The sequence below is a fragment of the Epinephelus fuscoguttatus genome, linkage group LG5 (assembly GCF_011397635.1).
Source record: "Epinephelus fuscoguttatus linkage group LG5, E.fuscoguttatus.final_Chr_v1".
Lineage (NCBI taxonomy): Eukaryota > Metazoa > Chordata > Actinopteri > Perciformes > Serranidae > Epinephelus > Epinephelus fuscoguttatus.
The window spans coordinates 723,316-739,618 of NC_064756.1; the positions used below are offsets into that span (position 1 = coordinate 723,316).

The 16,303-nt window shown below is 43.5% G+C and overlaps 1 protein-coding gene and 1 long non-coding RNA gene across 6 annotated transcripts in view; both read right to left on the reverse strand.

Annotated features, from left to right (window-relative positions):
• lrch3 (leucine-rich repeats and calponin homology (CH) domain containing 3) overlaps positions 1 to 16,303 on the reverse strand; it is a 34,721-nt gene that overhangs the window by 6,407 nt on the left and 12,011 nt on the right. Inside the window, exons 13-19 of one of the 3 annotated variants that reach the window (XM_049575655.1) lie at positions 16,040 to 16,084; positions 14,859 to 14,912; positions 9,738 to 9,768; positions 9,538 to 9,651; positions 9,363 to 9,454; positions 6,961 to 7,098; positions 6,790 to 6,867 (exon numbers count right to left, since the gene is read on the reverse strand). In XM_049575655.1, the coding sequence (XP_049431612.1) occupies positions 6,790 to 6,867; positions 6,961 to 7,098; positions 9,363 to 9,454; positions 9,538 to 9,651; positions 9,738 to 9,768; positions 14,859 to 14,912; positions 16,040 to 16,084 (552 nt within the window). The remainder of the gene's footprint in view (positions 1 to 6,789; positions 6,868 to 6,960; positions 7,099 to 9,362; positions 9,455 to 9,537; positions 9,652 to 9,737; positions 9,769 to 14,858; positions 14,913 to 16,039; positions 16,085 to 16,303) is intronic. The other 2 variants (XM_049575656.1, XM_049575657.1) reach the window with 2 other exon arrangements.
• Positions 9,813 to 10,728, reverse strand: LOC125888351 (uncharacterized). 3 transcript variants are annotated; one of them, XR_007449329.1, is made up of 4 exons: positions 10,531 to 10,676; positions 10,317 to 10,489; positions 10,060 to 10,208; positions 9,813 to 9,856 (listed from the first exon to the last, which is right to left on the reverse strand). It is a non-coding gene; the product is annotated as an uncharacterized LOC125888351 (long non-coding RNA). The 3 variants fall into 3 exon arrangements; XR_007449330.1 differs by adding an exon at positions 10,695 to 10,728 and having other exon boundaries at positions 9,819 to 10,208; positions 10,531 to 10,612; XR_007449328.1 differs by having other exon boundaries at positions 9,819 to 10,208.

The window sequence follows — 16,303 nt, forward strand, 5'->3', positions numbered from 1 at the left end:
TGTCGGCTGGATTCAGAATACGGTGGCTGCTGATTGTGGGTCCATCTCTGGAGCTGCTGGACGCTGCTCTCCTCAGAGCCTTGAATCACAGTGTTGTCTTGGTAAGGTGGGCTGTAGCGGCTGGGAGTAAGGCGGAGGACAAAATGTGACTGGAGGCTCTAGTTAACATTAAACGTGAACTCTGATCAGTCCATCTTCCTGTTTTGGTTGCTTAGCAGTGTAGACAGTTGCTGTCAATGCTGGAGTCTCCTCCATTTATCAGACTTTCACCACATGAAGGGAGTCACACGCACATCTAGGGATGTCATATGCTGTAAAGCCCTGTGAGGCAAATTGTGATTTGTGATATTGGGCTTTATAAATAAAATTGAAAACTGATTGATTGACACCTGCATTTGAGGAACAACCAATAGGAATAGCCCTGTATCTGAAATGATCTGTGATTGGACAAAGTGTCCTGAAAACAAAGCCAAGAGGAGGTGCAGCAGTCTAGTTTTCCCCCAGTCAACTTAAATTACAATTTTATCAGTGATTATGATTTGATTTTGAAACCAAATCTGCACCACATACCCCAGCTTTAAGTATCTGTTACAGTCGGGATTTAAAGACACACAAAGTGAGTCAAGGTGCTTTTGTTCATTTTATTCATGTTCAGCTGGCAAATCATTCTTCAACATCAGGAAAGAGCAGAGGCACACAGTCTGTTCAAAAATACTCAACACATCTTCCAACAAGAAAGTAGAAGTGTGGGGCGTCGGTGACTTAGTGGGTAGAGCAGGCGCCCCATATACAAGGCTGTTGTCGCAGCGGTCCGGGTTCGACTCCAGCCCGGGGCCCTTTGCTGCATGCCACTCCGTCTCTCTCTCTCTCTCCTTTCAGGCTTGTCTGTCCTATCGATTAAAGGCAAAAATGCCCCAAAAAATATCTTTAAAAAAAAAAGAAAAAATAAAGTAGAAGTGCTCTTCCACTGCAGGAACAAGGACCAGGTTCTTACAGAACCTGAACTACAACAACCTTGTGAGTCCTTGGTACGACCTGCTTCTTTGGGTGAGGGACCTTGAGAGTCCCCAACCTGCTAACACTGAATAGTTTCAGTACTTTCAGCAGTTCTTCCCTCAGTAAAGTGACAGTCGCTCCATGTTGATGTTTTTTATTAATGACGTCAGCTGAGTTGCTCGAACACTGTTGGTATCACTAAGAGGAAGATCATGAGTGAAAAACATTTTTTGGTGCACAAAGCTTCTTTTCAACACATTTGTAGGCTACATACAGCACAACAGGTTTCTGGCTCAGGAGGGTCCGGAGCCAGTCCAGAGCTTGTCTTTACAAACAGTACAAACAGTAAAAAACACACTCAGACAGACAGGCAGCCAAACATAAGGCACAGGGGGCGGAGCTTTGACAGGCAGGAAACAAGTTTCAGGATAAACCTCCAACTTTGGGGGATTGTCAAGTTTTAACTTCACCTGTGGGATCACATGATCCTCTGGGGCTTCAAAGAATCTCTGATCCTCAGGGAGGGAACAGGCATATGGCAAGTTTAGCAGAGGTGGACAAAGTCACTGTTCTGGCATGTTCTTGGTTATGAACTGCTAAGTCAAGGCCAACAAGTCCCACATGAAGACCAAGTAAAGTCCAATTCCTATGTCAAGGCCAACAAGTCCCACATGAAGACCAAGTTAAGTCCAATTCCTACGTCAAGGCCAACACGTCCTGAATAAAGACCAAGTAAAGTCCAATTCCTACGTCAAGGCCAAGAAGTCCCACATGAAGACCAAGTAAAGTCCAATTCCTACGTCAAGGCCAACAAGTCCCACATGAAGACCAAGTAAAGTCCAATTCCTACGTCAAGGCCAACACGTCCCAAATAAAGACCAAGTAAAGTCCAATTCCTACGTCAAGGCCAACAAGTCCCACATGAAGACCAAGTAAAGTCCAATTCCTACGTCAAGGCCAACAAGTCCTGAATAAAGACCAAGTAAAGTCCAATTCCTACTTCAAGGCCAACAAGTCCTGAATAAAGACCAAGTAAAGTCCAGTTCCTACGTCAAGGCCAACAAGTCCTCATGGCTGAGTCCACCAGTGACTGAAGTCCACGGGGATTTCAGGACTTTAAAGGCTCGACTGATTTGATTTGTTACTTAAAGACACTGAAAGCTAAACACTGTTAGACTAAATAAGTGAACTGATGAGATTTGGATTTGATAAGCTGATATGATACTGGATCCAGAGCCGATAAAATGCAACTGAACCCCTGTTGATGTCACTGTCTTAAGTACAGCAAATCTGCCGTGTCACAACCAATCTGACAGTGTCCATCTTGAAAAGAAAAGTCTGATCCTTGCACCACAATGGCCTAGCTGCACTCATTGCAGCAACGCTTGCCAAGATACTTGTGGCCATTTTTAAAAGAATCATACTCTTGCCTACTTCTCTGACGAACTCTTATGTTTGCCCAACCAGGAAAACCGCCGTCAAAGAGCTGTGGTTCAGCAGGTAGAGTGCATCCCTTCTAACCACAGAGTTGGTGATTTGATCCCAAGCTCCTCCTGTCCACAGAGACCTCGAGTGCCCTCTGGAGGAATTTCCTGTAATTCTGAGGCCATGGTACTCTGCTAGAAGTACAGTGAAATGCTTCTTTTGGGTTGTTGTTGTTGTGGGTTTGTTCAGGAGTGAGATCACCCGACCAAAATGTTGGTGCATTAGCAGTGATGCCGGCTTCGTACTGGCCTGATGTGATTGGGGCAGAGCTCTGAGCTCTTCTCCTAACCTCAACTGGTCGGAGACCCAGGGGCAGACCAGGGACATACTCCCATCAGGGTTATATCCCACCTGGCCATAGTTTCTTCCAGGAGGAGCTGGAGAGAAAGCAATCTCTAATACATTTCTTATTCCGCTGCTGCGTGAATTTTGGGTAGTGACTTAAAGTATGAGTATTTTTTTTAAATGAATTTCCTGTATGAATTTTTCTTCTAAAAATGTTCTTGTTGTCTGTAGGAACAGTCTGTCACACCTAACGGGCCTGTGTGAAATGCTGCCATAATACAATAATGAAGTCCTAACGTCCTCAAACAAGTACTTCCTAATTAATAGCATCTTAGCTTATTACTGTTGCTAAAACTGGTCAACTTTGTCGCCATATTAAACTACAAACATTATTAATCATAAATAAAGTTTCAGTCATAAACTGATCAGGTTTTTGGACCTTGTCCTCTTTTGTGTCAGGATCAGCTACAGACTGACTCGGCAGAGATGGCTGCCATCTTGTTTTTACATGAATTAGTGTATTGTGCTTTTGCTAACACTGAATGGCACAAAAGTGTCCACGAACAAGGACAGCAGGTCTTAGTTAAGCAGAATGAAATATAAGGTGCAGCAACACTAAAATGTGATGTCCTCATATGAGGACGCAGGGTCTCAGGAGGTTCAGGGGCCAGTATACTCCATCAGAAGTGCTCGCAGTACCGCCGGAGACCGTAGAGGCAGTGTAGTGTAGTTTAAGTGCGATGCAACCGTAGGAGACAACAAAGACATTTAAAAAAATGGTAGAACTGAGTGAATCAGTTATATATTAAAAAAACTTCTCCGTCCACATGTTGCGATGTATTTAACAGTCTCACAAACCACTGTCTACAGCGCTGCCTTGGTTTAAAGGTACAATATTACCACCTCCTCCACCGTCACCTCGTTTATTGCTGTGTCCTCCAGCACCATCTATTGGCTGTATCGTTGTCTGTGTCTCACTTCAGGGCTGCAGCCTTCTAATGCTGCATTTGAAGATTGTTTGCGTCACATCGGCGGGACCAAGGCTGTCCCATTTAGAAAGCTCCTCCAAATGCGGCTAACAAATGCAGCCTTCTTTTCCAGAATTTGGAGGATGCAACAGATGAGTCCTTCGTGGCCCAGCCTATCCCAAGATGCACTGCATGCCGGTGACGATTATATATTAAGTTAAGTTAACTAACAGTTGTTAACTAGGTAACGACTAACTGTAAAACGGCCTGAAATATATCAGACAGCCGCGTCTCCAGCAGTGACTCATCTCCTCAAGTGTTAAATAAAACATATAATAACAATCTGTGGGTCCATGATTTAGGGCGAACTAACTTACAAGATTACTCCTTTCATCAAGCGCAGCTGGTTTCTAGGTAACAGTAACACCAACGGGTTAGGAAGAGAACAACTGGTGATACAACTGGGAAATGCTCCACAGATCAGACCGTCCCATTTTTGAGACTGTTCGGTTTGGCTGATGCTGTCTTCTAAGGACGTGGCTGATGTCAACCGCGAAGGCTGTGTCCTTCAAAGGCTGCAGCGCCTGAACTGAGACAAAGCTAAGTACATCATGAAGGACACATGGAAGTATGAGGACAGAGACGTTTGAAACTGATGAATCTATATCTTACAGAATAAATGAGCTTGTCTTCAGAACGTCTTCAGGAGAGACTGAAAATGTGGGAAGTTGTCATCATATTTAAACGGCATCATGACGGCTTGTTGACATTCAGAGCAACTATGAACACTGATTTCCAACATGGTCGGGCAACACGTCGTACAGACCAGTTCTGATGGAGTACACCCGGCCCTTACAGATAAATCATCTCTCCTGGGAACTGGTTGGTGGGCTTGGTTACAGAAAGGGACACCTGGAATATTTGACCTCACCTGCTGCCGCCACAACCCGGACACAGGTCATGGACGATAAACACAACAGAGCTCTGCATTTCCTCATGGCTTAAGTTTCTGTGCTAAAAACAAAATACTGAATATAACTTTAAAGGTTGTGCTGTGACTCGTATTTCACTGAACTAAGATCAGTTTTTATCAGTGGAATAAAATCACTGTGGTTTCTCAGGTTGGTTTCAGACGTGCGGCGCCAGGTGTACGTAGATGGCACACAGCGCCGACATGACCGACAGGTAAAACAGAGCAAAGCCTGCCAGCTGGACCCGAGGGGAGGGGCTAGTCAGGGGCGGGGCCATTGAAAGCAGCACTCCCACCGTCCCATAAACCCTGCCCCCTCCTCCCTCCAGGATCTCCCCCACTGAACAAAGACTGTCCTGAGGATGACGAGGTGGGATGGACATGGTGACGGATAAATGTTTTGAGACGGACAGAATATAGAAGGATTAATGAAAGGTGGGAAGATGAAAGAGAAGAGAGAAAATAGTTAGTCGAGGAGAAACAGCTTCTTGTTGGTCAATGATGTCACATCCAGAATCAGAAGGACCCTCCACTGCAGTCTGCAAATCAGGCTTTTGGAAAAGCTCTGACGACTGACAGTATCATCCGCCTGCAGAGCAGGAAGAGACGCCGGTTTAGACGTATGCATGCGCGAACACCAGACTGTCAGTTTTATGTTTTACAGACGGAGATTGTTAAATTCATAATAATAGATTGTTGTTGTAAAAATAACATTAGCCTTGGGTTCACAGTTACTTATTTAAAGCAGAAACAGGAAACTTTTCTACCTAGCACATTAGCTCATTAGCTAACATTGTCTCCCTATCAGCTCCTTAATCAGGGATCAATAGAGAATATAGAAACTGTCACCACAGTTCATTTTAGGAGGGCCGCTCCAAGGAAACATGTTCTGTGTTCAGATGATCAAACAGATGATGGATCATAGATGTTTGTTTCTGGCTGTCACCGTTAGCTAACCTTGCTAGTGCGTTAGCACGCTGAAAAGTTTCCACTCTAATATGTTGATTTAAGACGTTGCCATCTGTTGGTACTTTGTCTTGGAACGGCAACATTTTTATTAGGGATGCACCGAATATTCGGTAACCGAATATATTCGGCCGAATATTGCAAAAAAACACACATTCGGTATTCGGTGGAATAAGTTAAAAGCAAGGCCGAATAACAGCGGCGTGTTTTGATAACGTAATCAATCATATTTGGTACCATGACAACACTAATCTGGAGGGGGTTCATCTGCAAAAACTAATGAAAAACTAAACAATGATATTCGGTATTTGGTACTCGGTATTCAGCCAAGCGTTTAATAATATTTGGCTTCGGCCACAAATTTTCATTTCGTTGCATCCCTAATTTTTATCAACATTTTGAAGTTGAGACAACTTTACAGCTAACTTAGCTAGCGTGCTAGCGGCACTAGCTAACGCTGGCAGCCAGACACAAACAACTGTGATTCGTTGTTGGTAGATTGTGCTATAATTAAAACAAAGAACACGTTATCTCGCATCGGTCTCTTTAAAATGAGCAGTGGTTGAAGTAACTTTATTCTGTGATGATTATTGTGTCGATACACAGACGCTAACTAGCGCTAGCATAGCTAGCTCGTTGAAATGTTGACTCCTCCCACTACTGTGAGGTGATTGGCTGAAATAAAATCTGGTAAGTTTTTGACTGACATGATTGTGAGCCTCCGATTGGCCACATTAAAAATGACTGACAGATACCTCGCCTTCTCAAGCTCTCACCTGCGCACATTAAAAATGGCGGTTCTCCAGCTCTGCAGGTGGATGTTTCTCATGACTGAGGGTTTAGAGTTGAAGAGCAGACCATGAATCTGACTGAGTATCTTTGTCACATCTGTCTCATGTTTGCCGTCGTCTCCCTCTGCTGTCACTGTCCAATGAAAAGCTCAGACACGAGACAGAAACATGGATCTGTGTAACTGTGAGTCTCTAGTGTTCACAGCTGCTGTGACATCCATTAATTTATTTATCCCAAACAGGAGGTGACATCACGGATCTGATCATGTCCGTCCTGTTGTTGACTTAAGCAGCAGGTGTCATAGGTCATGTGTTTAGTGTGAGTTACCTGTGGAACACCGATCCTGCGACATGCCTCCAGGAAGTTCTCAACGTTTCGTCGACATTTGGCCATGGTGAGTTTAGGCTGCAGGACACAGACAGAGAACCAGAGTTATCATAATAACGAGCAGCTGTGAGTCTCGATCTTCTTTATAATACTAATAAAAAACGGACTCACCACAGCGGGGGAGGGGACGTGGATGCTGGGGACGGACCGAGGTCTCACGTGATTGGCCAAGTGACAGAGCACCACCCCGTCTGTCAAAGCTGCTCCGAGGTCGCTAGGCAACGACACCTTCAGACGGGCCTCAATATTCTGGACCAACATTGGAAAACAGATTCGGTCAGCTGAGCCACACGTGACCGCCATACGCTGAAAGACACTGCAATGAATATGTTTTTTGTCTGTGTGTGGATTTGGTAGTCAAAATGTATTTATTATTTCTGTGTGTGTGTGTGTGTGTGTGTGTGTGTGTGTGTGTGTCCGATAGACTATTTTTTTCTTTTTTTAAAGCCTCATTAGTCCCATTTTTTCCTGGGGTGTTTCTGTGGACCAGTTTCTTATTTTTCCATTTTTGTAGGTCCAATAGTCCAATTCTTTTCTGGGGTTTTTGTGTGTTCGACAGATTTTTTTTATTTTTTTTTCAAATTTTTGGGGGGTCTGGAAGTCCTGTTTTTCTCTTTGTGTGGGTCCAGCCGTCCCATTTTGCCATTTTTTTGTTTGTCTGGTAGTCTTTTGTGGGTCCAGTAGTCCAATATTTCCTGGGGTGTTTTTGTGGACCAATACTAGTGCTGCATGATTAATCTAATCGTAGTTGTAATCGCGATGTCAGGCTGTGCAATTACATAACGGCATAAAAGGCTGCGATTTGCAATTTAATGTAAATGAATGTTAACGTGTGTGCGTAGTGTGCGTGTAGTGTGTGGAGTTTGTTGACATTACGCCCACAAGCTATCCTGGTGTGTGCAGCACATGTGGTCAGGTGACCAGCCGGTGTGCAGCAGTGACCAACATAGACACTAAAGAAGAGCATGAGCACGACCATGAACAGGCTGAGTTGGTGAAAATAATGTAACGTCTATCACATGGCGATACTTTGGATTCAGGTACGGCGACGTTCAACAGAACAACGTGCTGTGTAAAAGTTTAAAAGTTAAAGTCGCCAAGTCCCGCGGCAACACGACCAATCTATATCAGCACTTGAGACAGCACAGAGAAAAGTAACGTTCAAGACAAAGAGACAACTGAAAGACACCAGAACCTCATGAAACAACATCCAAGCACAGTTACACAAACGTCTGTAAGTGTCACGGGGAAATCATGGACTCCATAACAAACTATATAACAAATGAAAAATTGAGCAAAATTTTGCTCGGGCTCGGCCCACTTGACATGCTGCTGTGTTGTGCTATGGCGCTGGAATTTGTCATTTACGTAACAACGCCTGAACGCAACACAGGCTCGCTCCGCTGTGTGTACAGTGCCGTGCTGCGCTGCTGTGTGAGCAGCGTGTTTCACTGTGCTCAATCTGTTGATGGTCGTTAACACACTGTCTGTCCATAGCAATAACTCTGTCAGGTCAGTGCCCCCTGATATAATGTAGGGAAACACTGAGTCAAGCGGGGTCCGTTAGTCCCATTTTACTAGTTTTTTTTTTTTTTAGTAGGTCCAGCAAACCTTTTTTTTTTCCAATTTTATGGGGGGTCTGGAAGTCCAGCGTTTTCCTTCTGTGGGTCCAGTGGTCTTATTTTGTCACCTTTACTTCTGTCAGGTTTAGTTGTGACGGTGGTTTTTAGGTCAGAGGCAGTACCTCAGACACTGTGAGGAGGCCTGAGTGTCTTCCTTCTTTTTGTTGATGAATTAGTTTCATGCTGACTCAGTGATGATGTCAGAGCTCTCTGTGAGGAGCCATGTTAGGAGCTGTTACAGTGGCTGCATTCTCGAAACCCATTGGCTGTATCGCCGTCTGACCTCCGGCAGACGGCGATACAGCCAATGGGGGCAGTCCCCTGATTTTCTGGCATTCCGGTTTGATTTGGGCGGAGGAGGCGAATTTACGTTTCCGACTTCCATTTATATACAAGTAAATATGCTGAACCATTGCGATGGATTCAGAGTTTGCAGTGACGCCAGTTATGTTCCGCCTGGCAACAACTGCAGCCGGCTCAAACGTGATTGATCAATATCACGCGGACTACAAACAGCCTACAACCAGAAACCAGGGCTCTTCCACTCTTCTTCTGGAGGCAAGATCTCTGGGGTTTGCCTACAGACTCTACATTCAGTGAATGTAGAGTCTGTATACAGAGACGACAGTGGCTGTGACGGTTGGTTTCCAACAGAGGAAACAGAGAGTAACAGTAAATGACCACAGCCGTCACCTGGAGCCTACGGCGAGCTCTGATGATGTCACAGTGCTAATATTAAGTCCACTGAACACTGCGTGTTCCGGACACATCATGCAGATGTTCATCGATTCATGAATGAATGAATGAATGAATGAATGATGTGGGGTGGTGACATGAATCAGACCTGAGGTCACGTCTCCACGGGGAGGTGGAACAGACGGAGGTACGAACCTTTCGGAGCTGCTCCACCAGCTCAGCATCTTCTCCGGCCAGAGGAGGAGCAGCAGGAGTCTCTTCCTGGGTCTGAGGAGGCGGAGCATCACCTGGAGACGACACAGCAGGAGTCACAACCAATCAGCTGACACCTCCTCTCTGCGGCAGATCACCTCACCTGACCACAGCTCACCTTTCCTCTTCTCCTCCCTCTGACCTAGACGGAACAGGAAGCTCTCTGGTCTCTGACTGGCTGTCCGACAGGACGACACGCCCCCTGAGGAGGGGTAGGAAGGTGACTGATTGGCTGGAAGAAAAAAAACATTGATTGAAATCAGCCAGTAATAAAAACAGGACAGGATGTGAAGAAGTGTCATCGATGAGTCATCTCACCTGTAGGAGACAGAGCAGCTCTGTCCTCTCCCTGCAGAGACACAACACACAGGACGGTTACACACCTGAGCTACACACCTGAGTTACACACCTGACAGTTACACACCTGAGCTACACACCTGAGTTACACACCTGAGCTACACACATGACAGTTACACACCTGAGCTACACACCTGACAGCTACACACCTGAGTTACACACCTGAGCTACACACATGACAGTTACACACCTGAGTTACACACGACAGCTACACACCTGAGTTACACACCTGAGCTACACACCTGAGTTACACACATGACAGTTACACACCTGAGTTACACACCTGAGTTACACACATGACAGTTACACACCTGAGTTACACACCTGAGCTACACACCTGAGTTACACACCTGAGCTACACACCTGAGTTACACACCTGACAGTTACACACCTGAGCTACACACCTGAGTTACACACATGACAGTTACACACCTGAGTTACACACCTGAGCTACACACCTGAGTTACACACCTGAGTTACACACATGACAGTTACACACCTGAGTTACACACCTGAGCTACACACATGACAGTTACACACCTGAGTTACACACCTGAGCTACACACCTGAGTTACACACCTGAGCTACACACCTGAGTTACACACCTGACAGTTACACACCTGAGCTACACACCTGAGTTACACACATGACAGTTACACACCTGAGTTACACACCTGAGCTACACACCTGAGTTACACACCTGAGCTACACACCTGAGCTACACACCTGAGTTACACACATGACAGTTACACACCTGAGTTACACACCTGACAGTTACACACCTGAGCTACACACCTGAGTTACACACATGACAGTTACACACCTGAGTTACACACCTGACAGTTACACACCTGAGCTACACACCTGAGTTACACACCTGAGCTACACACCTGAGCTACACACATGACAGTTACACACCTGAGTTACACACCTGACAGTTACACACCTGAGCTACACACCTGAGTTACACACCTGAGTTACACACCTGAGTTACACACCTGAGCTACACACCTGAGTTACACACTTGAGCTACACACCTGACAATTACACACCTGACAATTACACACCTAACAGTTACACACCTGAGTTACACACCTGACAGTTACACACCTGAAACACACACACACCCAACAGTTCCACAACTGAGCTTCACACCTGACACACACACACACCAGACACACACACACACACACACACACACACACACACACACACACACACACACACAGTGGTTTATCTCACACACCGTCCTCACCACAGCACTGACTGTGGATTAATCCGCCGCTGAAACTAGTCCCTGACACAGACACTACTTCCTGTCAGCCTGAAAAAACCTTCAGTGTTTGCAAAGATGGAGCCAATGAGCTCAGAGCCCAGAGACAGACAGGAAGTCAGACGGGAGATGATGAATGAGTGACAGGTGTGTTCATGCTGTCAGGTAGATGACAGAGGAAACCAGCTGATTTAAATCATTCAGATTTATGACAGCATGCCTCAGTGACATCATCAGACCTCTGACCTCTGCTGGACCTGACGGATGTGAACCTGTCAGTCGTGCTGGGAAACACGTCAACTCATGTCTCCAGGAAACAAAACTACAGGATCAGTACCATAATGTTTCCTGTCTGAGTCTCTCAGTCTGTTTCCATGACGACAGAGGAAACAGATTTTTTCAAACCGGACTTTTAAAATACATATAAACATGTATTATACATGTAACATGTTTACAACAACTAAAATGAATATTTCAGAGTCAGATTAATACACTCAGATAATGTCAGTAAAATTTCCAAAAATATTTTTAAGATGTCTCAAAGAAACTGTAATAAAATGTCAGAAAAATTGTTTATAAAATTTAAAAAAATAAATAAATAAATTTAAAAAAAGTAATTAAATTTAAGGTGTGCTGATGGATTCATGTCATCACCTCATGGATTGAGTAACATTACAAGTAAACATTCTACCTTAAAAGTTTCCGGCAGTCAACAACAAAACGTCTGAATGTCTCCGATTCTCCTTTTACATGTGCAATTTATTTTTTTAACACATTTAATGATGTTGTTGGACGAATCCTGACATCTAACGCTAACTTTAACTTTTATCTTCACAGAAAAAAATCATGCTGTTTTTTCCTCTGACAGAAAATGCTTCATAAGTCTTGTTACTGTTCTCAGGACGTCTCTGTCTGAAGAAACAGTTTCAGTGTCACTGCTGTGGACTCTGGCACCACCGTCAGAAACCTCAGAGTAACATTTGATCCAATGGGATCATAAATAGGTTTTACCACTAGGGATCCTTGGATCGGGTATCGGCGCCGATCACGTTATTTTTACAAAATCGGAATCGGTAATAAAAGATCGGAGGAATCAAAACAACAAAAATGGCCAGGTTTTTCATCTGTGTTGTTCACTGTTGCCTCCGCTTTCCAATGTATAAAGTGTGGCGATCCTGTATATTTTATAAATATATATATTTTTTTATAAGACAGTCAGCTGATGGCTTGCTCACCTCCAGACACTGAGGTACCGCCAGACACACCCACCGGTGCTATCGCCAGTGGGGTGGCTCGATCAGCTGACCCCGGTAGACTGGCCCCTACATTATGCCTCTCCTGGCAGTATGGCGAGAGTTACTGGCGAGTGAGAAATGAGCCAGAAGTCCTCTGCGTACTCGGCCTACCACGGCATTTTACATTTTACATTGTATTTTTTCCTTATTTGGAGCCTTCGGGCCGGGTTGATTTAGTGTTTTGAAACTGGACTGAGGGGCTGTCCCATTTTTCCACACTTGGCTGAGTGCACTTGGTTACGCACACACTTTGGTGACGTTTTGCCATGCAGAACGTACATTTGCCTATAGTGTTCAAGCACGTATTAAGTGGCCAAGTATGCAGGGACATTTAAATGAAATTGGGACAGACTTGTCAACGCCCCTCACATTGCGCATTGGATGTTATTCTCTGCGAAAATGCAGCTGATTGTGCTGGCATTGTTTGGCACGCTGCTTGGCCAGATCCTTTGGAGGACCCACCAGATGCTAAGACGTAGACATACGCGTAGAGAGCAAAATGCCCATTCTGACAACCGAGATGTCATGTTAATACATGCAGTAAGCTTAACACACACGCACATACACACATTGCCTACACATCAATAATTACCTTGGCAGTATAGCGGTCTTTGGAAATGAACTGAAATTGTTTCCCATTTAGAATCTTTGCTCATAAATCAGTGACAATAAGTAAAAACTCACGCATTATTAAACTCACGCATATGACCCTCTCCACATGAAGTATCTCAGCTCATACTCTTCTGTCTGTTCTGCACCACATCGTAAAAGCAACATAAAAATCAAATTAATGAGATTAAAACATTGCGGTAAGAGGTGGTGCATGGTGGGTTTAAGATTTAATTATGGGATAAAATGTTGACATCAAAGCCATTACTTCGACCGTTATTTATTTAGTTTAGTTTCTGTTCCTTCTTCAAAGATGGTTAATGCAAGAGCATCATAACTGACCACATCACTCTCATGGCAGTAATAATACCCTCTCATTTAATATTTCTATTACATGCATTTAAGGAAGTCAATTAATATGGTGGCGTATATAACACTACGTTGGATATCTAAAGTTAAGTTAAAGATTATGAATTAGTGAATAAAAGGGGTAGGATTAAATAAGTTAACTACTGTTTTGTAATATTTGTTATGTTTGAAATAAAGTCATAATCAAAAGAAATGGGTCCATCAGCTGCAGCATTTTTAGCCCCGGTAAACAGATAATTGTTTTCCTTTCTTAACTTAATGAATTGGAACGTTTGTTCCGTGGTCCCTATTTCAGATCAATTCTGTGGTTAGTAAATAATTCCAGGGCAAAGCTTGATGTGAATTTCCTCACCACAGACACATTAACAAAGCTTCCTAACATGTACCATCATGACGCTATGACATGAACGGGACTATGATTTAAAGTTTAATTTATAAAACATTTTTCTTACATTGAAATACATCACCATCTTGAACTCCACCAGCTGGTGATGCATTGTGGGATTTATACTTGGCCAAATACCGCTCAGGAGCAGTCTTACCGTAAGAGTGGGTAAAGTACAAATCAAGCGCACTGCACTTTTGGTCGTCGTAGAAATGGGATACACTTGCGCACTTACACTAAGCACATGGCCGCGCACGTCAAGTGTCCAAGTGCGTAAGTGAGATCAAGTGCACATAACGGGACAGGCCCTGAGTCAGAGCCAGCAGTGGATTTTCTTTACCTCCTTGTTTGTGGGAAAACCTGGGGCGGAGTTTTTTGTTTAGCGAACTGTGTTGATTGAATTGAACTGAACTGTGATATGTTATTTGGAAATCCCAGAGTGGAGTTTTTTTGTTTGAACTGGATTGAACTGACTGAACGGAACATTTCTTTTCTTTGGTGAAAAAAAAAATTCTTTCTTGTAACTGTATTTGTATTTTTGAAAATTGAGTATAATTCTTTTGTTCTACAGAAACCAGGTAAAAACAATTTAATTTTGGTGTTAAGGGGCCTGTTTTATGGGTTTTATGGTTTCTTTGTGGGGTTTGACTGAGGAAAAGAAAAATACTGGTTTCATGCGTCAAACCGTTACAAAAGATAGAGGCCTATTTTGTTTGTTGAAGACAAGAAGAAGATATTTAATTTGTTTACATTCTGTGCCGCTGAACCACCAATAAGCTTTTTGGATACTATTTAAATAAAAAACAAACTTTACGGGACAACTTGGATGCATTCTTTTTTTTTCTTTCTTAATGCTTTGCAAAGTAACGGATCAGACTCGGTTTCAAAAGGACTCGTATCGGATCAGATGCAAAAAAAAAATGTGATCGGGACATCCCTATTTACCACAGTAGGCTTGTATTGTGAAACAGCAACAGGAAACACAATGTGCAGTATCAGTGTACAGTTTCCTGTGATGATGATGATGATGATGGTGATGAAGATGACGACGATGAAGATGAGGATGCATGAATCTGAATGATTCACATCAGTTTTGTTTCTCTTTATTTTAAACTGTTAGTAGAGTTTTGAGGGCGTGGCCAAACTCTTACCATGAAGAGGGCGGAGTCATCTGTGTGGGTGGAGCGTCTGGAGGGGTAGACATTCTGAACACACACACACACACACACACACACACACAGAAAAAGACAAACAGGTGAGGGTGAACAGGTGTGGAGGGGTGTGGCCTACACTGAGGGGGTGGAGCACAGACACACAGATATACACAGATACATTTTGTGTTTCAGTCTCTGACACGGAGAGTTTAGTAAACTGCGTGTAAGCTTCAGATCTTTATGCCGTCATCTGTGTGAAATGATGACATCATCTTCACACACGTCCACTGTTGCGCCGTGTGTCGCCCGGACTTTTTCTGACACTTTCCATATTACAAACAATAAAACAATTACTGAGACATTTTTAAAGAACTGTGATTTTTATCGTCGGCCTTTTCTGTTAAATTATTTTACGTTTTATATTTAAGAAACAAATCACGCGCTGCTCGAGTTTTGTTTCTTACCTCACTGTGGGATTCCTCACTGAGTATCACTACTTTAAGAGCACCTCTATTCTCTTAAGCAAAAACGTGTCCAATTTTTTTTAAAAACCAATATGAAATATAAAACTATCTTCTTCGACAATTTAACCTAGAAATTGTCATTACGATGTTTTTTTACCTGGTGTTTAAATCATGTGATACTCGAGGTGAAACTCTGGGCACCGCTGATCTTTTCTCTAAATATATTTTTAGTACATGCATTTCATCTACATGTATCTTTTTGTTTATGTATTTTTCTAAATGTATTCCAGTGGTGTGATTGTGTACTGGTTGTGCAGTGTGTTGCAGTGTGTTGTGTCAGTGCAGCTATGTGTGCTGTCACATGATCTGCTGTGCGTCCATCAGTGGTTGTAAATATGGAGGCGTGTCTCCTCATCTTGTTTCTGTCTGATGAACCGCTGCTGCCTGAAACATCATGTGGTAAAACGATTCAAACTTCCAGGAGGACCAGTTCCTGGCGTTCAGACCTGTTTTTGTTTTTGTTGACATGTTTGGTCCTGTTGTTGTGACACAACCTTGGTCCAGTCTCTGATGTGACGTCTGTCTCTGAGTGTCCTCTTCCTGTTTCTGCTGTTTATCAAACTCTGTGTATAAATAAAGTTTTTCTTCTATCTGATCATGTGGTCATGTGATCATGTGGTCATGTGGTCATGTGGTCATGTGGTCATGTCTCACCTCACTGTCTGGACTGGACTTTGTTGGACTCTGAGCTGCTTTGTGCTGGAAAAACAACAACAACAACAACAACAACAAGAGTTAGCTCAGGTGATGACATCATCACAGGTTCATTCTGCTCTGATCATCTGTTAAAGCTCTTATTGTGAAACATCAACAGGAAGTGACCACTCTGACTGACAGTGAGTGTGTCTCCAGCAAACGACACGTCAGCACCAAAATCCTAAGAACGTTAACAGCACTTGTTTATTATTTATCTGCAGT